Below are 22,917 nucleotides of genomic sequence, written 5' to 3'. Positions count from 1 at the left end.
TTTTTTTTTTTTTTTTTTTTGAGACAGAGTTTTGCTCTTGTTACCTAGGCTGGAGTGCAATGGCGCGATCTCGGCTCACCGCAACCTCCGCCTCCTGGGTTCAGGCAATTCTCCTGCCTCAGCCTCCTGAGTAGCTGGGATTACAGGCACGCGCCACCATGCCCAGATAATTTTTTGTATTTTTAGTAGAGACGGAGTTTCACCATGTTGACCAGGATGGTCTCGATCTCTTGACCTCGTGATCCACCCGCCTCGGCCTCCCAAAGTGCTGGGATTACAGGCGTGAGCCACTGCGCCGGGCCTGTCCTCTCTTTCTTGTTTGTTTACTTTATGTTATAATTTTTGAGATGCTAGCCAATAATCTTTGAACTTTTAATTTCTGCAAAACACTAGAAGGCAATTCAGCCAGTTCTTTGCCACTTTATAACAAGGGTCATTTTTCCTCCAGTTTCCAATAACATGTTCTTCTTTTCCATCTGAGACCTCACCAGAAACACCTTTAATGTCTATATTCCTACCAGTAGACCCCTTAAGGCAATATAGGCTTTCTGTAACGTGCACTTCAAACTTCTTTTACATTCTACCCATTACGCAGTTCCAAAACCACTTCCACATTTTTAGGTATTTGTTACATCAGCACCTCATTTCTGGTGCCCAAATCTGCATGAGTTTGCTAGGGCTGCCATAACATATTACCACAGTCTGCGTAAATGACAGAATTTATTTTCTCACAGTTCTGAAGTTTGGAAGTCCAAGGTCAAGGCATTGCTAGGTTTAGTTTCTCCTGAAGCCTCTCTTCTTGGCTAGCAGATGGCACCTTCCTGCTGCGGTCTCACATGGCCTTCTGTGTGTTCACTCTGGTGTCTCTTTCTCTTCTTATAAGGACATCAGTCCTACTGGATTAGGGCCCCAGCCTTATTACTTCATTTAATCATGATTATCTCCAAGTATAGTACCATTGGGGATGAGGGCTTCAACATACGAATTTTGGGGCAACTCAGTTCAGTCCGTAATAGGGCTATTATGAATTAAGCTGTTGTGAACATTCATATGTAAGTCTTTGTGTGAATATGTTTTCATTTCTCTTAAATAAAGATCTAGAAGTATCAGCCTGTGAGACCACATAGTGAGACCCCATCTCCACAGAAGTTTTCAAAATTAGCTAGCATGGTGGCACACACCTGTAGCCCTGGCATCTCAGGAGGTAGAGGCGGGAGGATCCCTTGAGCTCAAGAGTTTTAGGCTGCAGTGAGCTATGATTGCACCACTGCACCCCAGCCTGGGTGACAGAGTGAGACTCTGTCTCTCAAAAAAGAGAGAGAAGGGAGGAAGGAAAGAAGAAAGGGAGGGAGGGACAGAGGGAGAAGGAAAATGGATCTAGGAGTAGAATCTAGGAGATTAGGTAATGAATGTATACAGGAAACTGTTGAACGGTTTCCAAAGTGACTGTACCATTGTTCATTGCCACTAACAATATATGATGAGAGTTCTAGTTACTCCATGTGCTTGTTAACACTTAGTATTATCAGTCTTTTTCATTTTAACCATTCTAGTGAGTATGTAGTCATATTTTCTGCTGTGGCCTCCTTGCTGTTTGACCAGAGTGAGTTTGTAAAAGCATGTCAGGCTGGCCACGGTGGCTCACGCCTGTAATCCCAACACTTTGAGAGGCCGAGGCTGGGGGGGATCGCCTGAGGTCAGGAGTTCAAGACCAGCCTGGCCAACATGGTGAAACCCCATCTCTACTACAAATACAAAATCAGCCAGGCATGGTGGCATGCACTTGTAATCCCAGCTACTCGGGAGGCTGAGGCAGGAGAATCACTTGAACCTGGGAGGTGGAGGTTGCAGTGAGCCAATGCCACTGCACTCCAGCCTGGGCAACAGAGTGAGACTCCATCTCAAAAAACAAAACAAAAGCATGTTAGAGTTAGACGCCCTGTGTCTCTGGCTTAGTCCATTTGTGCTGCTTTAACAAAATACCTTAGAATGCGGTAATTCTAGTAATTGCTATTAATAAATAATAGCAATTTACTTCTCACTGTTCTAGAGGTTGGGAAGTCCAAGATCACAGTGGCACCTGATTCTGTTCTGGTAAGGGCTGCTCTCTGCTTCCCAGATGGCGCCTTCTCTCTGCATCTTCACATAGTTGAAGGGCAAACACTGTGTCCTCACGTGGCAGAAGAGACGGAAGGGCCAGTTTGGAGTCATGGACCTGCATGTTCCCCTCTGACATCCACAGAGTACCCATCATGGTGCTTGGCATGCAGCAGGTGACCCATAGAAGCCTGAATGAACAAACTTATAGTAATGGTCACTAGTACTAGGAATAGCAGCAACCCCAACAACCCTGTGAGGGAGGCATTACAGATGAGGAAACTGAGGCTTAGGAGCAGGAACCTGCCCATAGTCCCAAAGCTAGGGAGGGGCAGGGCTGGGATTCCCACTCCCATCCATCTGGTTCCAGAACCTGAGCTCCTGACCAGGCTGCTCTTATCCTGTCTCAGCCAGTGTCTGCCTGTCTGGACAGATGGACGTATGGGCAGTCCAGCCAAATGGAGGGACACATGATCACCTGTTCTCTAAGTTCCCAGCCCTGAGAGGCTGAGTTCGTGGCCCAAGCTCTCGTTTCTCCTTCCCCAGCTCTCCCACCCCTGGAAGGTGGCGCAAAGTTGAAAAATGTGCAGGAACTAAGGAGCTGGTGTGTTCTCTGATGTGCCTGAAGAAACAGGACCTGTACAACAAGTTCAAAGGGCGCGTGCGGACGGTTTCTCCCAGCTCCAAGTCCCCCTGGGTAGAGTCCGAATACCTGGATTACCTTTTTGAAGGTAAGTCTGTTTGTAAGGTACCCAGTGGGAGGATCTCCATCCCATCCAGGAGCTGTGCTCAGTGGTGCTGCACTCCTGACCATCTGTCTCCCACTTCCCCAAAGCAGAGGGCAGCTCCCTGGGGCCAGCCCCTTTGAGATGGGGCGTGGGACCAGCAACAGCCCGGGGCCATGTCTGGCAGCCTGTCAGGGAGTTAGGGGAGCGCCAGCCAGTGCCAGCAATCTCACATGCACCCTCTGCTAACAATGTTCATTATCTTCAGCTGAGCACCATTTGGGTCATGGACTACACAAGGCACTTGATATGCTTATTCCTATTTTTTATGTTCAACTTCTCTCCTTAAAATCAATGCTTAAAACAAATTCTGGGGCAGGCACAGTGGCTCATGCCTGTAATCCGAACACTTTGGGAGGCCGAGGTGGGCGGATCACCTGAGGTCAGGAGTTTGAGACTAGCCTGGCCAACATGGTGAAACTCTACCTTTACTGAAAATACAAAAATTAGCAGGACATGGTGGTGGGTGCCTATAATCCCAGCTACTCGGGAGGCTGAGACAGGAGACTCACTTGAACCCAGGAGGCGGAGGTTACAGTGAGCCAAGATCATGCCACTGCACTCCAGCCTGGGCAACAGAACGAGATTCTGTCTTTAATAAATAAATAAATAAATTCTGGGTGCTAAAGTATCTTCTGTAGGCTGCAGAAATTTGGGCAGGGGGTGGTAAAGAAGGTAGAAAAAAATGTCCCATGCTTACTGCCAGAAATCACAAGTGTTGACATTGGGTGGGGAGAGCACTTTTTTTTTCAGTCTGTTTTTAATCTTCACAGCAGTCTTGTGAGCTTCATTTCCATCAACCCAAGACACCCAGAAGCTAAGAAACCTGGCAGAATACACCGCTAGTAACCGGCGGACACAGATATAAATTAGATCTTTCTGACCTTGGGCAGGCCCGGGTAGCAAGGGGAGGATAAATGCCCAGACAGTGTCCTCAGAGAGCTGAGAGCTGTAACTTGCTGCCCAGGCTTTTCACAATGTTCAAGGACAAAATAAGGCTTTAAGAGAGAAGAGGGAGGGGCTGATTGCAGGGCAGCAGGAAAGGATGGTAGAGAAGGAAGAAGAGATGATTCTTGTGGGAAGAAGCTGGCTCGGCGGATGGATAAAAGGAGGGAAGGACAGATGGGGAAGAAGAAAGGGAGGATGGAGAGGATGGAGGAGGCAGCGATGGAAAATGGGAAAGAGGGGGGCTGGATGGAAGGATGGATGCCTATGAGGAAGGAAATACACATGGATGGAGAGATGGAGGAGGAAGTGTATTAGTTAAGGTTCTCCAGAGAAACCGAACCAATGGGATGTATATAAATATAATAAGAGGAGGCCAGGCGTGGTGGCTCACACCTGTAATCCAAGCACTTTGGGAGGCCAAGGCAGATCAGGAGTTCGAGACCAGCCTGGCCAACATGGTGAAATCCCATCTCTACTAAAAGTACAAAAATTAACTGGGCATGGTGGCACACACATGTAGTCCCAACTCCTCAGGAGGCTGAGGCAGGAGAATCGCTTGAACCTGGGAGGTGGAGGTTGCAGTGAGCCAAGATCATGCCACTACACTCCAGCCTGGGTGACAGAGCAAGACTCCGTCTCAAAAAAACAAACAAAAAAAGATATAATAAGAAGAGATGTATTATGGGAAACGGCTCATGCAATTATAGACACAAAAATATCCACAATATGCGGTCATATGCTGGAGAACCAGGAAAGCTTGTGGTGTAAGTCCATCTGAGTCTGAAGGCCCAAGACCAGGGGAGCAGTGGCGTCCGAGGCCACAGGCCCTACGATCAGAAGGGCCACTGGTGTCAGTCCCAGAGTCCAAATGTCGGAGAACAGGAAGCTCCGATGTCCAAGGGTGGGAAAGTTGATGTGCCAGCTCAGGAAGAGACAGCATGAATGTACCATTCCTCCATCTTTTGTTCTCTTTGGGCCCTCAGTGGACTGGATGTTGCCTGCCCACAATGGTGAGGACACATCTTCACCCAGTCTACGGATTCAAATGTTGATCTCTTCCAGAAAAATCCTCACAAATGGGCCCAGAAATAATGTTTCACCAACTACCTGGGTATTCCTTAGCCCAGTCAAATTGACACATAAAATCAACCATCACCGGCCAGGCACTGTGGTTCACACCCGTAATCCCAGCACTTTGGGAGGTCAAGGTGGGAGGATCCCTTGAGGCCAAGGTAAGCAGATCACTTGAGCCCAGGAGTTCAAGACCAGCCTGGGCAACATAAGTAGAACTCATCTCTACAAAAAAATAAATAAATAAATAAATTATCTGGATGTGGTGGTGCACACCTGTGGTCCCAGCTATTTGGGATGCCAAGGTGGGAGAATGACTTGAGCCTGGGAGGTCAGGGCTGCAGTGAGCCATGATTGTTCTGTTGCACTCCAGCCTGGGTGACAGAGCAACACCCTGTCTTAAAGAAAAAAAAATTAACTATCACAGAAGGCAGAAGGAAAGAAAGATGGGTGTGTGAGATGGGTGGGTAGATAACAGAGAAGAAAAGTGGGACATCCAGGAAGGTAAGGAAGGGCTGGAGTGCAGGAGAAACAAGGAAGGAAGGAGAGACAAGAAAGAAGGATGTGGCTGGGTGCAGTGGCTCACACCTGTAATCCCAGTACTTTGGGAGGCCAAGACGGGTGGATCTCAAGGTCAAGAGATTGAGACCATCCTGGTCAACATGGTGAAACCACATATCTACCAAAAATACAAAAATTAGCTGGGCATGGTGGCGTGCACTTGTAGTCCCAGCTACTCGGGAGGCTGAGGCAGGAGAATTGCTTGAACCCAGGAGGTGGAGGTTGCGGTGAGCCGAGATCGTGCCATTGCACTCCAGCCTGGGTAACAAGAGTGGAACTCCATCTCAAAAAAAGAAGTAAGGATGTATAGAAAGATAAAAAAGAAGAATGGATGGATGCGAAGAATGGAGAGTAGCTAAGAAGGCTGACCTGCTAGATAAAAGGGAGGAAGTATAGATGAATAATTAGAAAGGAGGCATAGGAAGGAAAAAATATTGGTTAGAAAGGGTGATTGAAGGGAAAGGAAGGGAGGTTAGGATGGATGGATGGATGGATGGATGGGAAGGAAGGATGAGAAGGCAGACAGGAAGGCTGTCTGGGCTAGAAGGATGGTGGAAAAACCACAATAATTGGATGGATAGGAATAAGACATTAGAAGAATAAAGGGAAAAACACAAAGAGATTTAAAATGTTTTAATTGTGTGCCTCCTCCCTGAATTTCTCCTGATTCTTCAGCCCCATATCCCAAGCCAGGGTGACTCTTCCTGCCTTTGCACTTCCTCCACACTTTTCTTGCTCTCATCTGTGGCCTTGGTCACTTTCTTATGGTGGTTTGCATATTTCATTTACCCCAAAGCTTATCCTGATCTGGAGGTCAGGATACAAGGAGGCCTCATCTCCCCATTCCCGTCAGCCCCCTTCCCAAAGCTTGATACCTAATCAGTACCCAGCAGATGTTATCTAAACATGTAAGTAATGGCATCATGAGGAAGCCACATGTTTACCTTGACCACAAACACAGGGCAGAGGTGACTAGTGTGGTCAGAGATCCCTGCTGGCTGGGAATCAGGGAAGGCTGCATGGAAGAAGTGGCATTTTAGTTAGAACTTGAAGGATGGTGTATTAGTTTTCTCTGGCTGCCATATCCCTTGTCACATTGCCCTCTCCATCTTCAAACCATTGGGCAAGACTAGAGGGCCCTCAACAGATTGTCAGTAGGAATATGGAAGTTAAAGACTCAGAGTGCAGAAAGAAATAAGCAGCATTATAGAGAAAAGCTAAATCCCCTCCGAGATTACCTCAATCATCGTGAAGAGCCTGTTAGTAGACACACCGATACTCAAGACATTGCTTCACAAGGTAAGGAACACATTATTGAAAACTCGAGAAAGGGAGACACTTGTTCCGTATTGGCAGAAAGCTTAGCAGAACAGTGTCCTGCAGTCATATGGGAAGCAGAGCTCGTAAATGATGAACTTGAGTGCTTATCTGAGGAGGTTTCCAAATAAAATGTGGAAAGCACAGCCTGGTTTCTTCCTGCCACTTATAGTAAAATGCAAGAGGAGAGAGAGAAAATGAGGGAAGAATTTAAACAGAAAGGAACTAGGACTTGAGGATTTCCGAAGTTCTCAACATATGCAAAAAACAATAAAATTAAGAGATTGTAGCCAGGCACGGTGGCTCATGCCTGTAATCCCAGCAATTTGGGAGGCCGAGTTGGGCAGATCACCTGAGGTCAGGAGTTTGAGACTAGCCTGGCCAATGTGGTGAAACGCTGTCTCTACTAAAAACACAAAAATTAGCTGGGAGTGGTGGTGGGCACCCGTAATCCCAGCTCCTCGGGAGGCTGAGGCAGGAGGATCACTTGAACCCAACAGGCGGAGGTTGCAGTGAGCCAAGATCACGCCACTACACTCCAGCCTGGGTGACAGAGCAAGACTCCATCTCAAAAAAAACAAAAATTGCTCCCAAAAGCGTGACATAGAGAAACAGCCAAGTGTATGATTGTACCAAACCTCAGGAAGATAAAATATCAAAGTACTCAGTCACTTAAAAGGCTCTTTGAAGAGATTAAGTGTATAACTCACAGTGCCCTTAAATCAAACCAGGGGACTTCTAGGAAGCTGAAGAGCATTGTCCCTCAGCCATGTCAGCTGGAGCCAAAGTAGAGAAGGCTTATCTGAAAAAAAAGATTTGTGGACCTGGATTTGTCTAATAATGCAGTGGATTCCCCCATGACATTCATAGGAGACCCATAAAGTTCCTGAGAACTTTACATCCGCAGAAACACTGTTAGCTTGGGCTAAATGGAACACAGAAGGTATGAAATCAAAGAAGGCTGTTGGACTGTCCAGTTTTACTGGTGAGATGCACACTGGTAACACTACTTAGCTGCAAGTACCTGCTACCTTTAGCAAAAAGGAACTACCGTTAGCAACTCAGACAGTGAAACCAGAAGTTCAAAGGGCAGTGCTAAGAGCCAAAGAGAATTTTTCCCAGGCCTTGAAACCTAATGGAGTTTTCTCGGCTGGACTTTCCAGCTGCGTTGGAACATGACTCCATTGTCCCTTCCATTTCCCCATGCTTGAACCAGATTATCTGGAACTGCCATCCTGTGCCTGTCCCACATTTTATGGTTGGGAGCAGATAACTGTAGTTTTGCTGGCCCACAGATGGAGAAAAGCTGTACCCCAGCAGCTGTGCTGTTGGACGATGCCCAGGGTCTATTTGACTCTGATTTAAATACTGTTGATTTGGGAATTTGAGTTGATACTATAAGGAGGTGAGATCATGGGGGACACTGGGATGGAGGGAATGGGTTTTGCATTTGAAAGAGATATGGATTTGGGGTGGGGGGCAGGGGGAAGACCATGGTAGGCAGAGTGAGCCTCTAAAACTGCTCTGCCCTAGTCCCTGGCAGCTGAGAATATGTCAGATGTCAGTATTGCATGGCAATAGGGAATCTTAATTAAGGTTATAGACTGCTATGGTTTGAATGTCCCCTTAAAACTCATATTGACATTTAATCATCATTGTGATTACATTAAGAAGCAGCGCTATTAAAAGGTGACTTAGTCCTTAAGAGCTCTACCCCCATGAACAGATTAACGTCAGTCTTGCGGGAGTGTGTTTATCAAGAATGGATTGTTAGAAAAGTGAATTCTGGCCAGGTGCTACTCGGGAGGCTGAAGCGGAAGGATCTCCTGAATCCAGGAGGCAGAGGTTGCAGTGAGCCGGTATTGCCCCACTGCACTCCAGCCTGGGTGACAGAGTAAGACTGTCTAAAAAAAAAAAAAAGAAAGAAAAGAAAAGAAAAGTGAGTTCTGCCCTCTCTCCCTGGCTCACTCTCCCCCTCTCTTGCCCTCCACCTTCCGCCTTGGGAAGGCCAGCACAAAGGCCCTCACCAGATGCCAGTGCCATGTTTTCGGACTTCCACGTCTCCAGAACCATGAGCCAAATACATTTCCATTCATTATAAGTTACCCAGGGTGTGATAGTCTGTAATAGCAACACAAAATGGACTGAGACATAGATCTTCAAATAGTGAGGTTATCCTGGATAATCCAGATGGGCCCAGTCTAATCCCATGAGCCCTTCAAACTTCCTCCAGCTGGAGGCAGAAGAAAAGTGGCAGGCCGTGGTGCTGGTTTCTGGTTTGACGATGGAAGGGCAATGTGATGAGAAATGCAGATGTCTTCCAGAGCTGAGAGGCTCCCACTAACAATCAGCCAGGAAACAGGGACCACAGCCCTACAGCCACAGAGAGCTAAGTTTTGCTGACAACCCAAGGGAGCTTGGAAGTGTCTTCTCCCCTAGTGGTTCCAGATGTGAGACCCAGAGCAGAGGAACCAGCCGAGCCCCCCTGGACTTCTGACCTAGAGAACCGTGAGATCATAAGTCTGTATGGTTTTTAAGCCACTGTGTGTGTGGTAATTTGTCATGGCAGCAATAGGAAATGCACCCAGATGGGCAGGATCTGCCAGGCCAGTGACATGTGGAGGGCATCCAGGTGGAAGGGATGGCATGAGTGAAGCCAGGTCAGCGATGAGCCTGCCCGGGTCACCTCTCCTCTCTAAGCCTCAGTTTTCCCCTCTATGGAAGGAGAATAGTGATACCTCCCTCCCAGGGTCAGTGCAAGGCCGGAATAACAGGTTATAAGGTGCTAGGTGCACAAGAAGTGTTTGAAACATGCTGGTTGCTTTTCCATTTCCAAGACAGCTCTCTGGTCTGGGGGGATGGAGGCAGCGTGGCACCTAGGGATTACTGACGGGCCCTGCTCTGTTTCTGCAGTGGAGCCGGCCCCACCTCTCCTGGTGCTCACCCAGACGGAGGAGCTCCTGAGTGTCAATGCCACCTACCAGCTGCCCCCCTGCATGCCCCCACTGGATCTGAAGTATGAGGTGGCATTCTGGAAGGAGGAGGCCGGAAACAAGGTAGGAAGCTCCTTTCCTGCCCCCAGGCTACACCCCCTCCTCCAATTCACACTCTGGTTCTCACCCTTCCAGCCTGCCCCTGCACGCCTCCTCCAGGAAGCCTTCCCTGTACACCCCTGACTCCTGGCAGTCAGCCCTTGACTTGTGCACAGTGTGACTGGCCTGTGGCTCACCCTGCCCTTGTCCCCCGAAGAAACTAAGAACAGGGAGAGCATCCTGCCCCGGCACAGTACAGAGGCCAAGAACACAGTAGTTTGCTACTTAATATTTTTAAACATTATTATTATTGTTATCATTTTGAGATGGAGTCTCACTCTGTCGCCCAGGCTGGAGTACAGGAGCATGATCTCAGCACACTGCAACCTCTGCCTCCCGGGTTCAAATGATTCTCATGCCTCAGCCTCCTGAGTAGCTGGGATTACAGGCGCACACCACCATGCCAGGCTAATTTTTGTATTTTTAGTAGAAACAGGGTTTCACCATGTTGGCCAGGCTGGTCTTGAACTGCTGACCTCAAGTGATCTACCCTCCTTGGCCTCCCAAAGTGCTGGGATTACAGGCATGAGCCACCACGCCTGGCCATTTTCAAAAATTATTAACCTTTCCTTTTTTTCTTCTAATAAAATCTGATCAAAGTATGATGACCTATAAGAGGCCTGCTTGCCAAGTCAACAGACTCAGTAGAAAAAAACTAAAAAATACAGATAAGCTCTAAGAAGCAAACCAAAAGTACCCAGAGATGACCACACATCACTCTGGTGCTCATCTAGTTTCAGATTTGTTTTCTGTGTATGCATGCGTGTATATCTGCATTTATTTATGGCAAGGGCTGGCAAGCTTGCCCAAAGAAGGCCAGATAGTGGATATGTTTGGCTTTGTGGGCCTTATGTTCTCTCAGGATGACTCAACGCTGCAGTTACAGCACAAAAGGAGCCGCAGCCAATCTGTAAATAGATGGGCATCGCTGGGTTCCAGTAAAACTGTTTACAGGTCAGGTGCGGTGGCTCACGCCTGTAATCCTGGTACTCTGGGAGACAGCAGTGGGAGGCTTACCTTGGTCCAGGAGTTCAAGAGCAGCCTGGGCAACATGGTGAAACACCATCTCTAAAAAAAACTTGAAGAAAAAAAAAAAAAAGCCGAGTATGGTGAAGAATGCTTGTGGTCCCAGCTACTTGGGATGCTGAGGCAGGAGGATCTCTTGAGCCCAGGAAGTGGAGGCTACACTGAGCCATAATCACGCCCCTGCACTTCAGTTCAGCCTGGGCAGCGTGAGACCTTGTCTTGGAAAGATAAAAAATAAACCTTTTTACATAAACAAATGGCCAGCCAGATTTGGTCCACGGCCCCTTGCTCCGGTTTGTTTCTGCTTCCACTAAGGCAGCGTTGACACTCCTGACGCCCTGCATCCTCCGGATTCCAGGGAATATAGATCTCAATCCAGTGTGGTTCCTGCCTTCAAGAACCTCACAAATATTCCAGACCAGCACTGAATAATAGAAAGAAATACAATGCAAGCCACATGTGCAGTTTTAAGTGTTCCATGTTAAATTAAGTAAAAAGAGACAGGGAAATCAAATTTTAATAACAGATTTTACTTCATCCAATAGAATGGCATCATTTCAGTGTGCAATCCTGATAAAAATGATTGAGATCTTTTACATTCTTTTTCCCTGCTGCTTTGAAATCTGATGTGTGTTTTGTATTTGGAACATCTCAGTGTGGACCAGATGCATTTCACATGCTCAGCAGCCACACGTGGCCAGCGCCTTCTGTATCAGGCGGTGCAACATTTGTAGAGGTTTCCTCCACCCCCGATAGACTGGGAGACCCCAAGATGGGAAGCCCAAGGAATCTGCTTCTCAAAGTAGGGACCCGCAGGCAGACCCTAATGGGGTGCACGCCAGGGTGACCCCAAGTGGCAGGCTGCTTTTGAACCATGGCTATCCCTACCTGGAGACTCAGCTGAAAAGAACTCAGGTTGTGTTGGGAAGTGCTTCCTCAATGCTTAAACTTTAATGCGGGAAAAGAATAGAAGGTTCAGGCAAGGAGGGAGGATCACTTAAGGCCAGGAGTTCGAGACCAGCCTGGGCAACAGCAAGACCTTGCCTGTACCAAAAATAATTTTAAAAAATTATCTAGGCACAGTGGCTCATGCCTGTAATCCCAGCACTTTGGGAGGCCAAGGCGGGTGGATCACCTGAGGTCAAGAGTTTGAGACCAGCCTGACCAACATGGAGAAAGCCTATCTCTACTAAAAATACAAAATTAGCTGGGCATGGTGGCATATGCCTATAATCCCAGCTACTCGGGAGTCCGAGGCAGGAGAATCACTCAAACCCAGGAGGCGGAGATTGTGGTTAGCCAAGATTGCACCATTGTACTCCAGACTGGGCAACAAGAGCGAAACTCTATCTCAAAAAAAAATAAATAAAACAAAAATTACCCAGGTATGGTGGTGTGAACCTGTAGTCCCTAGCTACTTGGAGAGCTCAGGTGGGAGGATCTCTTGAGCCCAGGAGTTTGAGGCTGCAGTGAGCTGTGATCACACCACTGTACTTTGGCCTGGGTGACAGAGCCAGACCCTATTGCCTAAAAAAAAAAAAAGAAAAGAAAGAAACACTACGGTGTCTGCCAACCCCACTCTCTCCTGGCTGTGAAACCAATCCTCACAGCAGTTCTGCCACTCTCTGCGTCTTTTCCAAACAGACCCTATTTCCAGTCACTCCCCATGGCCAGCCAGTCCAGATCACCCTCCAGCCAGCCGCCAGTGAACGCCACTGCCTAAGTGCCAGAACCATCTACACCTTCAGTGTCCTGAAATACAGCGAGTTCTCTCAGCCCGCCTGCTTCTTGCTGGAGGTCCCAGGTAGGCACTAAGTGGTGCAGATGCGGGAACTTTCCCTCTGGACCTTGGGAGCTTCGTGACACCACGGTTACAAGCATGAGCCTAGAGATAGACTCACCTGGATTAAAACCACACTCATTGTGTGTCTTTGGGCGGCTTTGTTTGCACAGTCTGTAGAAGGGGTTTATTCTTGTGAGGATTAAACAGGGTAATGGACGTGAAGCATTCAGCACGTGTGCGGTTGTAGGCAAGAGCCATTGTCGTTTCTCTCATTATTATTTTCCTTCCTTAGAAACCAACTGGGTTTTCCTGGTGCTGCCATCACTTCTGCTACTGCTGTTAGCAATCGCCACAGGGGGTGTGATCTGGAAGAGCCTCATGGGGAATCCCTGGTTTCAGCGGGCAAAGATGCCACGTGCCCTGGTATAGCAAATTTGGGGGTGTGCAGTAGGTGGGGAGGGGTTAAGAGTAAGGGGCTGGGGCTGGAGCTATGAGTTATTCAGATAGAATATTGAGATGGTCCAGACTCTTGGACCAAAATATCTATCTTTGTGTCTGAATTTCCACCATTAGGAATGCATGCATTTAGTCCTGAATAAAATAGCAAATAGGCCCAGGAGGGAGGAGTGCCTTAAGTTCCTTTAAGATAAATAACTTCACCTCTGCTGGGATGTGTCAGGTGGTGGGAGCACAGCCCCCAGCCTTGGGCCTCAGAAGAGATAACCAGAGGGGAGGAGGAGAGGGGGCACCAAAGGGGATGTCTTAAAAGGGTCCCAATTTTTAGTTCACAGTTTATCCCAGGATGAGCTGTGCCTGGCTGACCTTGGCGCTTCCTCCCTGTTCTGCTGGGTCTCTCCTTTAGAATCTAGGGGCCTGCTGGGGCAGGGGAAGCCCAGGAGGAGATATGGGTTGGCCCTGTTCAGATAAGGGCTGGCAGGTGCAGCTTGGGCATGGGCGAGGCTCTGATGGGCATGGGGGCTTTCAGGATGGGTTCTGAGTGTCCCTGCATCATGGCAGGGTGGCAAGGGGAGCATTTCCACATTTCCCAGCTCCAGGGCCTGTGAGAGAACCCCACTAACTGTCGAGATGACAGGCTCGGGTAGATGTATCTGTGCCCTGCCCCGTGCCCTCAGACTTCCTGTTAAGAGCACGCTCGCTGGACTGGCAGCTCCCAGCACCTGCACCCAGTGGGCTTTCTCTGGCCTCTGGAGCCCACACTGCCCCTGCACATGGCAGGCATTAAGTGGCAGAGAATTAACACTGCCACCAGCTCTCCCATCCCTCAGCAATGACGGACAGGGGCTGTGGGTAAATAGCCCAGGGGCATCCCCCTCGTGGGATCGCTCTGAGGTGCGTGTGCCCCCGTGGTTCCCTGAGTCCCCAGCAGGATTAAGTGCCAGGAGCCCTAGGGCTGCCCCCCCAAACTCCCATCTGGTGCATCCTGGGATCACCTCTCAAAGAAACTACTTACACTTGAATCCTTTTCTCAGATCTGTTTCTAGGGAAATTTAAATGAAGATAATTGTGCTTCAGGAAGGAAAGCCTAACTTTTCTGCTCTTCTCTCCCCTCCCCATATCAGGACTTTTCTGGACACACACACCCTGTGGCAACCTTTCAGCACAGCAGACCAGAATCCCTGAATGACTTGCTCCTCCGTCCACAAAAGGAGCTGACCAGAGGGATTAGGACCACGCCGAGAGTCAGGGCCCCAGCCATCCAGCAGGCAGGACGGACAAAGGCACTTGCGGAAGACGAGGAGGAAGAGGAGGAGGACATGGAAGATGGCGTCAGCTTCCAGCCCTACATTGAACCGCCCTCTTTCCTGGGGCAACAGCACCAGGTTCCAGAGCACTCAGAGGCAGGTGAGGTGGACTCAGGGAGGCCCAGGGCTCCCCTGGACCCAGGCGAAGGCTCTTCTGCTTGGGATTCTTCAGACAGAAGCTGGGCCAGCACTATGGACTCCTCCTGGGACAGGGCTGGGTCCTCTGGCTATTTGTCTGAGAAGGGGCCAGGCCAAGGGTCAGGTGCGGACGGGCACCAAGCGCCTCTCCCATCGCTGGAATTCTCCAAGGACTCGGGTTTCCTGGAAGAGCTCCCAAAAGACGACCTCTCCTCCTGGGCCACCTGGGGCACCTTACCACCAGCGTCGAATCTGGTCTCTTGGGAGCTCCCAGTTTCTCTTCGGACACTGACCGTCTGCTGGGACAGCAGCCCTGAGGAGGAAGAGGAAGAAGAGGAGGTGAGGGAATCAGAAATTGAGGACAGTGGTCCGGGCAGCTGGGGGGCTGAGAGCACCCAGAGGACTGAGGAGAGGACACTAGGGCATTACATGGCCAGGTGAGCTCTCCCCCGGCTTCCACCGACTGTGATGCCTCTGCCTTTGCGAGGACTACTGGGCTTCCCAAGAAACTCGAAAGCTTCCATACTTCCCCTGGAGGGCAGAGGGGCATTGCACTTCCAGGACGTCCACCTAGCAGCGGTTTGTCTGCCAGGCTCAGCAATAAGAGGCCCCTTCCTCCTGTGACCCACCGCTTTAGGCAGAGCTACAAGAGGGGTGGACACAGAGTGGGCTGAGGTCAGAGGTTGGTGGGGTGACAGGCCAGGGGGAAAAATTATCCCAGGACAGCACGAAACAGGTGAGGTCAGGTCACAGCAGACATCAAGGGCAGACACCAGCAAGGGGCCCTCTGGAACTTGGGACCTCTGGAAGCACACCCGCTATACCTCATGCCTTTCCCAGCAGCCACTGAGCTCCCCGACCTCAGGGCTCAGCCTTTTGATTCATGGGTCCCCTAGGTTAGGCCCAGATTAAAATCCAGTTGGCCGAGGGTTTTGGATGGGAGGGGAAAGGTGGCTGTCCTCAAATCCTGGTCTTTGGAGTCATGGCACTGTACGTTTTTCAGTGTCAGGCCGGGGTTCAAATCCCAGCTCTGCTGTTCACTGACTGTTGATCTTGGGGAAGCCACCTCCCCTCTCTACCTCGGCTTCCTCGTCTGCAGCTACACCTGGGTGTCGTGAGGGTTCTCGGGGATCTCAGCCATGTGTAGCACGGAGCCCTCTGTGTCCTTGGTGCTCTCTATGTGGTGGCTGGTAGAATTCTCCATCCATCCAGGCTCCAGGAGACCCCTGGGCATCTCCCACCTGTGGCCCCTAAACCCAGAGTGACAGAGCACTCACCATTCAGCCTGTCTCATCCCCCATCTACCTCCTTCCTTCTACCCTCACTGCCTCCCCATCAGGAGATCAAGCTCTCAGAAGCCAGAGCCCCACCCAAGGGGACCCTGGTCTCTCCGCCATTACCCAGCAATGGGAACCCTGCTTCCCGGGGAAAGAACCAAGTGCTCCACCTTCTAGGGACCCAGTTTGTTGGAGTAGGACAGTAACATGGCAGGAATCGGACTTCTAGGCCCATAAGCCCTGTTTGGACAGCACTTTAGACCCTTGGTTGACTATCGAGATCCTAAGAAGTCTCATTCTCCTTATAAGAAACCAATGCCTTCTATTGGTTGCATCACCACCCTCAGGTGACTATCCTTACCTGAGGGTGGTGATGCATCCTCAGCTAACCTACACCCACCTGAATACAAACGAGCATAGCTGAGTTTTCACCCTTAGGACCAAAGTGTTCTGTGGTGGGGAATCTGAACAACCCCGGCTCTGTGATCGTTCAACCTGCCAGGACTAACGTCTCTGGATTTGTGAAGAAGGGATCTTCAAAGCCACTGAAGCCGCAGAGCTGTGTTGTTTTAAAGCCGCCACAAGAGTACAGCATTAAATGGCAGAACTGGAAAAGCTTCTTAGGGCATCTTATCCAGGGGTTCTCAAACCATGTCCCCCAAAGGCCTTGGTGGCAGTTGCACGGGGTGCTACGGGGTTCTAGGAGCCTCGCCACTTTCACCGGAGCAGCCTCACTGTGCCCTGATTTACACACTGTGGCTTTCCACGTGAGGTTTTGTTTAGAGAGGTTCCACTGCCCCAAAAAAAGTTAGCAAACCACTTTCCAATCAAACACCTATCTTGTTTCAAAGGAGCTGAGGTCAAGAGTGGCAAAGGCACTTACCCAAGGTCACCCAGCAGTGCTACTCTGATGACTCATTGTGCACATCTCCAAGGGAGAGAGCTTCGATCTCTGCACAGCCAGGCCAACCTCTGACCCCTTGGCCAGGTCAATAAAATATGAAGGTCACAGCCACGATTTCTAAGGGTCAGAAGGCCTTCACCACTGCTGGAATGGACAGGTGGACACACACACACCTGTGTCTCCCCAGGGGTTTTCCCTGCAGTGAGGCTTGTCCACATCATTGAGCCCAGGAGAGGAAAAGCAAACAAACCACAGATCTGGGGATGGCTGTGGCTCAGGGCCAGCTCCCAGGGAGATTCCCAGACCTGTGCTGATGTTCTCTGTGGAACCCAGCCAAGCCGCTTCGTGGAGGTAATTTCAAAAAAGTAAAAGCTATCATCGGCATCATCTTAGGCTTGTACGAAATAACCACTCCGTTTGTATTCTTAAACCTTACTATTTGTTTGTTTTTTTGAGTCAGAGTTTTCTTCTTGTTACCCAGGCTGGAGTGCAGTGGTGTGGTCTCTGCTCACTGTAACCTCCGCTTCCTGGATTCAAGTGATTCTCCTGCCTCAGCCTCCCAAGTAGCTATGATTACAGGTACCCATCATCACACCTGGCTAATTTTTTTTGTATTTTTAGTGGAGACAGGGTTTTACCACGTTGGCCAGGCTGGTCTCGAACTCCTGACCTCAGGCGATCCACCCACCTCAGCCTCCCAAAGTGCTGGGATTACAGGTGTGAACCACCGCACCCGACCAAACCGACCAATTCTTAAAAAAAAAACAAATTTTTGTTTTAAGAATTATTTCCAGAGTTTAATTTCTGACATAGCTTGAGCTTTCTAGTAACTGTCAGCTCCATCTCCTTTATCGTCATTAAGTCATTCACAAAAAGCCATGAGAAGCATCAGGAAAGGGCGTGAGAATCAGTATAATACTTTGCCTTGAGTGCTCGGCACGTAACTGTTACAAAGCTCTCTCACGTGCACAGCAGGTTGCAGCTGCGTGGTGTGGGCTGGGCCCGCACCGGAGGGACATCCAGTGAAAATTTAGGACTAACAGTGTTAGGTTGTTCTTACGTATTTGTATTTATTTCTACTTTTCTGTGTTTATATCCTATTTAAATGATATCCTAATGCTTGTTGGTATTACCCTAAACTGTTTAAATAAAGAGCTCTATTTTTAGAGAAAAAGGGATAATTGAATGGAAAAGTATATGTGTTTATCTTTTTCTGAGACTGGATCTCGCTCTGTTGCGCGCGCATGTGCCACCAGACCTGGTTAATTTTTTTTTATTTCTGTAGAGAGGGAAATCTCCCTATGTTGCCCAGGCTGGTCTCAAACTCCTGGGCTCAAGCAATCCTTCCCGCCGTGGCCTCCTAAAGTGTTGGTTGGGATTACAGATGTGAGTGACCGTGCCTGGCCTATGCTCTTGTCTCTCAAAAGCTCCTGACCTCTCCTCTGGGAAACCTAGCTGTTAAGACGACAAGGGTCTTGAGTTGAGTCCCCAGAAGCAAACCCAGAGAAAAAGTAGAAAGCCAGAAAGCAGTGCAGCGATCCAGGTAACGCCAGGAGGGGACTATGGAGGCAAGATGGGGCGGGGGGTTGGGGGCGGCAGCCCAGGCAAAGTGTGTCATCAACAGGTCCCTGGTGTGGGTGGCTGGACCTCAGTGCCCCTGGAGAGCTCTGGAAGTCCATGTAGGATGCACTTCAGGTTTGGTCCCCCTGCGAGGGGCCGGAGCCAGGGACTCTAGCTATTCCCTCTCATCATTCCAGTGTGGAGGCCGTTCCCCGAGGCAGAGTTGCAGGTACTTGTGGCTGGAATCCATCAAGCTGAGTGCACAAGAAAGGGGAATGCCATGGGGCTGAGGGCAGGGTTTCCAACCAATATCCCTTGTTGCGGTGAGGCTGGAGCTGACAGGTCACCCAACTGCAACTGTGGTCCATGGAAGGGTATAGAAACAGCCTCTGTGTGCCTAGCCTTGCACGCCCAAACTCATTCCCGTGGCTCTGCGTTATCAAGGGTCTCCCAGTTTCCAGTGATTCTCTCAAGGCCACCTGGTGACTGACTAGCATTGTCCCCGCAGTTGTCACCACTTATTGGTGCCAGGGCAGGCACTAGACCCAAGCCTAGCGGATCCACCAAGTCCCTCTCCCTGGAATTCAGTAGTCTCCCTGGCTGGCTGGGCCTGGAGCAGGTACCTTCCAGCCTGCTATGGCCCATTTCCCGGTCTGAGGAACAAGAAAGTCCTGGGACAAGACAAGAAGGCAGCCACTGCCACGTGGGCTGCCAAGACGGGAAACGATAACTCCTGCTTCCGGCCCCTCCTCCAGGTGCAGCTGCACCCCAGGCCTCGGCTTCATCCCACTTTTAAAATTCTTTTTTGCTAGATAGAGTCTCTTTCTCTGTCACCCAGGCTAGAGTGCAGTGACGTGATCTCAGCCCACTGCAACCTCCACTTCCCAGGCCAAGTGATTTTCGTGCCTCAGCCGCCCAAGAAGCTGGGGTGGGAGCCACCATGCCCTGCTAACTTTGTTGTTGTTGTTGTTGTTTTGAGATGAAGTCTTGCTCTGTCACCCAGGCTGGAGTGCAATGGCATGATCTTGGCTCAGGGCAACCTCTGCCTCCCAGGTTCAACCAATTCTCCTGCCTCAGTCTCCCAAGTAGCTGCACACCCAGCTAATTTTTGTATTTTTAGAAGAGACAGGGTTTCACCATGTTGGTCAGGGTGGTCTCGAACTCCTGACCAAGTGATCTGCCCACCCTGGCCTCCCAAAGTGCTGGGATTACAGACGTGAGCCACCGCACCCAGCCTAAAATTTATTGTTTTTTTTTTTCTGAGACGGAGTTTCGCTCTTGTTACCCAGGCTGGAGTGCAATGGCGCGATCTCGGCTCACCGCAACCTCCGCCTCCTGGTTCAGGCAATTCTCCTGCCTCAGACTCCTGAGTAGCTGGGATTACAGGCACGCACCACCATGCCCAGCTAATGTTTTGTATTTTTAGTAGAGACGGGGTTTCACCATGTTGACCAGGATGGTCTCGATCTCTTGACCTCGTGATCCACCCACCTCGGCCTCTCAAAGAGCTGGGATTACAGGTGTGAGCCACCGCGCCCGGCCCTATTGTTCTTTATTGAAGATGCTCTCTAAACCAGAGTCCTAAGCCACTGCACTGTCAGCTTTCTTTGAGGTTTCTCCCTTGTGATCTGCACCGTGCGTGTTACAGACTTGCTTGTTTTTCTCTTGCTAATCTGTCTTTTGTTACAGGGAGATCTGTCCCTACTGTGAACATTTGAGGGCTGAGAAATTATATTTCCTCCCCCAGCATTTAAGCCAGGGCCTTCTATTACTTGTAACCAAATGTCCTTGCTAATTCACAAAGACAAGGGGACAGTGAATCTACCTCCCAGGTTCAAATGTTTCTCCTGCCTCAGCCTCCCAAGTAGCTGGGATTACAGGCGCCCACCACCACACTCCCTTGTGGCCAGCTTCAGGTATCTGGTCCTTTCCAGAAAACAGGGAAGGACATCCTCTCCAGGTGACCCTCCCGCCCTCCTCCTCCCACTGCTGGGTTGTCAACCCTTGAGCTTCTCTGGGCCTGTCTGCTGCCACCTCCTGGACAGTGGTGGTATGGCAGGGCTGCTGGGCTTGGTCTTACCTGAATTGGGCTCAGGGAGCCTGGAAAGGGGAGGGCTGGGGTGATGGACGTGACATCCTGAAAACTTCCTTTAGGACAGGAGTTGTTTTCCCTCTTGGCACCAGCATCTGGCACAGAGTGGAAGCTTGGGATTGAATAAGTGAATGAATGGATAAGTGAGTGAATTGGTGTATGAACTTGAGTCAGTAAGTGGACGGCTGTGGCTGACTTACGTATAAGGTTGCAGCAGATCTCGAATGCGATGGTGCAATCCCAATCCCAAATTCCTGTTGCCCGTGGGTGCCTGTCCTCCCTCGCCCAGCATCGTGCTCTGAGGGGCACTGGTGCTGCTCAGGCTGGGACTCGTTATTCTCTAATTTACTGTTTCCCATGTGATTTGAGTTTGATCAATGACTGCCTGTGACATCTTCCCTGAGCTCATTCCTGTGTGCACAAAGTGGGGCTGAAGTCATGAGGGCTGGGAATGTTTCTTCTAGAAAAACAGACTAGAAGTTATATCTAAATGCATGAGTCAGCTCCGTGAGTCAGCTCCTCAAGAGATACTGGTTGGGTTCCAGCCCTGGGAGCCACACCCTTGGCGTGTGACGATACAGGACACAGAGGTGTGATGGCTTTATACAAGCTGAGTCTTTTTTTCTTTTTTGACCCCTAACTGCTTCTTTAAGTGGATGAAGAGGAGAAGGCAAGGGTCCCGAGGGGTGGGCAAATACATCAGCATGTGGCTAGAGGCCCCCTCTAGGTGGCAGTGCCTCCAGGGTAAGGCGTGTCCCCACTCTGAGTCTGTTTCTCCGGGTGCTCAACGGACCACCTGGGTAGCCAGAGTCCAGCAGGAGCCTGGAGCCCTCCGCACCCCCATCTCTGAGCTCCAGGCCCTTTCATGAAAGCCCCTTCTTCTAAGTAACTCTAACCCAGCCTGGACGCCCAACCTGCAGGATGCAACACCATTACTTTCTCCAACCCTAGAACCAGGCCTCAGCAATAACGGTCAACTCAAACTTCTCTTTTTTTTTTTTTTTTTTTTTTTTGAGACAGTCTCGCTCTGTCACCAGGCGCCAGGCTGGAGTGCACTGGCGCGATCTTGGCTCACTGCAACCTCCACCTCCTGGGTTCAAACAATTCTCCTGCCTCAGCCACCAGACTAGCTGGAATTACAGGCACCCACCACCACACCCCGCTAATTTTTGTATTTTTAGTACAGATGGGGTTTCGCCATCTTGGCGAGACTAATCTTAAACTCCTGACCTCAGGTGATCCACCCACCTCAGCCCCCCAAAGTGCTGAGATTACAGGCATGAGCCACTGCATGCAGCCTCAAACTTCTAAAGGAATGTTAACATTGCCCTCATGGCCCACACCTGCACACCAGAAGTCTAGGTTTTTGCAAAGGTTTTTAAGGGAACTCATTGGTCCTTGGGTTCCTCATTTTGTAACAGAGGATGCTTGCTGCATGAGACCTCCTTCTCAGAAAGTGTCCAGAGACAGCAACCCAGCAACGCCAAGGAGTGCACACTTATTTTCATTTCTAGATGTGGAAGCTGAGGGCGAGAAGTAAGGGACCCTCACACAGCAGAGAAGTGGCAGAGCTAGAATTCAGACCAGGTCTGTCTACTCAAAGTCCATGTTCCATTCACTTCTCCTGGCTTTTTCTCATAGGGAGCCTGTGAAAGTGCTCTGCCATCCTGGTTGGAGGCACATGATCTTCTTAATGTTTTTATGAAGAAGCATCGCCTTGTACATGCCTTATAAGCTTCTGGAACTTCAAGCTCCCAAGAGAGAGCTGAAATTATAAGTAGAGTCAGAAAATTCTACAATGAATTTATGTTCATGTGAATGACAGTAGTCATGAAGGGGATTCTGGGATGTCAGGGGAGGTTTCCAACACCAAAGTGACATAGAAGCAGAGGCCACACAAGCTGCAGAGGCCCTTAGGAGTCTTCTAGACCAAGCTTCTCCTTTACAGACTGGGAAACTGAGACCTCAAGAGGGAACACGAGCTATTCATAGTCACCTGGAGTCAGGTGCAAGGTTGGGAACAGACCCAGGCTCCTGACCTGGGCCATGTAGTCAATGTCCCTGATTGACACAACCCAGGCCTTGGAGTGAGAAGGGCTCTCTGGCCTCTGCTCTCCAGGAACGTTCAATCTCCCCCTGCAGAGTCGTCAGCCATGAAGACAGCACCCCACACTCCCCGAAGACTTCCGGGAAACAGCCCACTGCCTTTTGATGTTCTTGCTTCTGGCATTCCTGGGTGTTGAGAGAAGCGACAGGAACAGGTCACATTCTTGAGTATTTCACTATAAAATGGGCTTTTCCTATAGCTTGGGGATGTTCCCTACAGTCTTAAGCCCTGGCCAGCTTTCTCTGGCACACTCATTCATTCAGCAAATCTTACCAAGTACCTGCTCTGTACCAGCTCCCACTAGACACTAAGACACCCAGGACAGTGAGCTCCAGGCCTTGTCCCTGTAGTCAGTTCCATGGGGAACACTGTGTCTGTGGTCAGTTCCATGGGGAA

At 49.8% G+C, this 22,917-nt stretch overlaps 1 protein-coding gene across 4 annotated transcripts in view; it reads left to right on the top strand.

The window, feature by feature from the left end:
• Positions 1–17,239, top strand: part of IFNLR1 (interferon lambda receptor 1) — a 30,376-nt gene extending 13,137 nt beyond the window's left edge. For 2 of the 4 annotated variants that reach the window (XM_032300813.1, XM_032300811.1), the window contains 5 exons: positions 2,644–2,828; positions 9,693–9,835; positions 12,542–12,701; positions 12,973–13,103; positions 14,261–17,239. In XM_032300813.1, coding sequence (XP_032156704.1) covers positions 2,644–2,828; positions 9,693–9,835; positions 12,542–12,701; positions 12,973–13,103; positions 14,261–15,022 — 1,381 coding nt within the window. In that variant the 3' untranslated portion in view covers positions 15,023–17,239. The remainder of the gene's footprint in view (positions 1–2,643; positions 2,829–9,692; positions 9,836–12,541; positions 12,702–12,972; positions 13,104–14,260) is intronic. The other 2 variants (XM_032300812.1, XM_032300815.1) reach the window with 2 other exon arrangements.
• Positions 17,240–22,917: the final 5,678 nt, after the last annotated feature.

Source organism: Sapajus apella, unplaced genomic scaffold, assembly GCF_009761245.1.
Source record: "Sapajus apella isolate SASKATOON/1434 unplaced genomic scaffold, GSC_monkey_1.0 scaffold43, whole genome shotgun sequence".
Taxonomy (NCBI): Eukaryota; Metazoa; Chordata; class Mammalia; order Primates; family Cebidae; genus Sapajus; species Sapajus apella.
The sequence above is the reverse complement of the archived record's forward strand: the minus strand, read 5'-3'. Positions and strand labels throughout refer to the sequence as shown.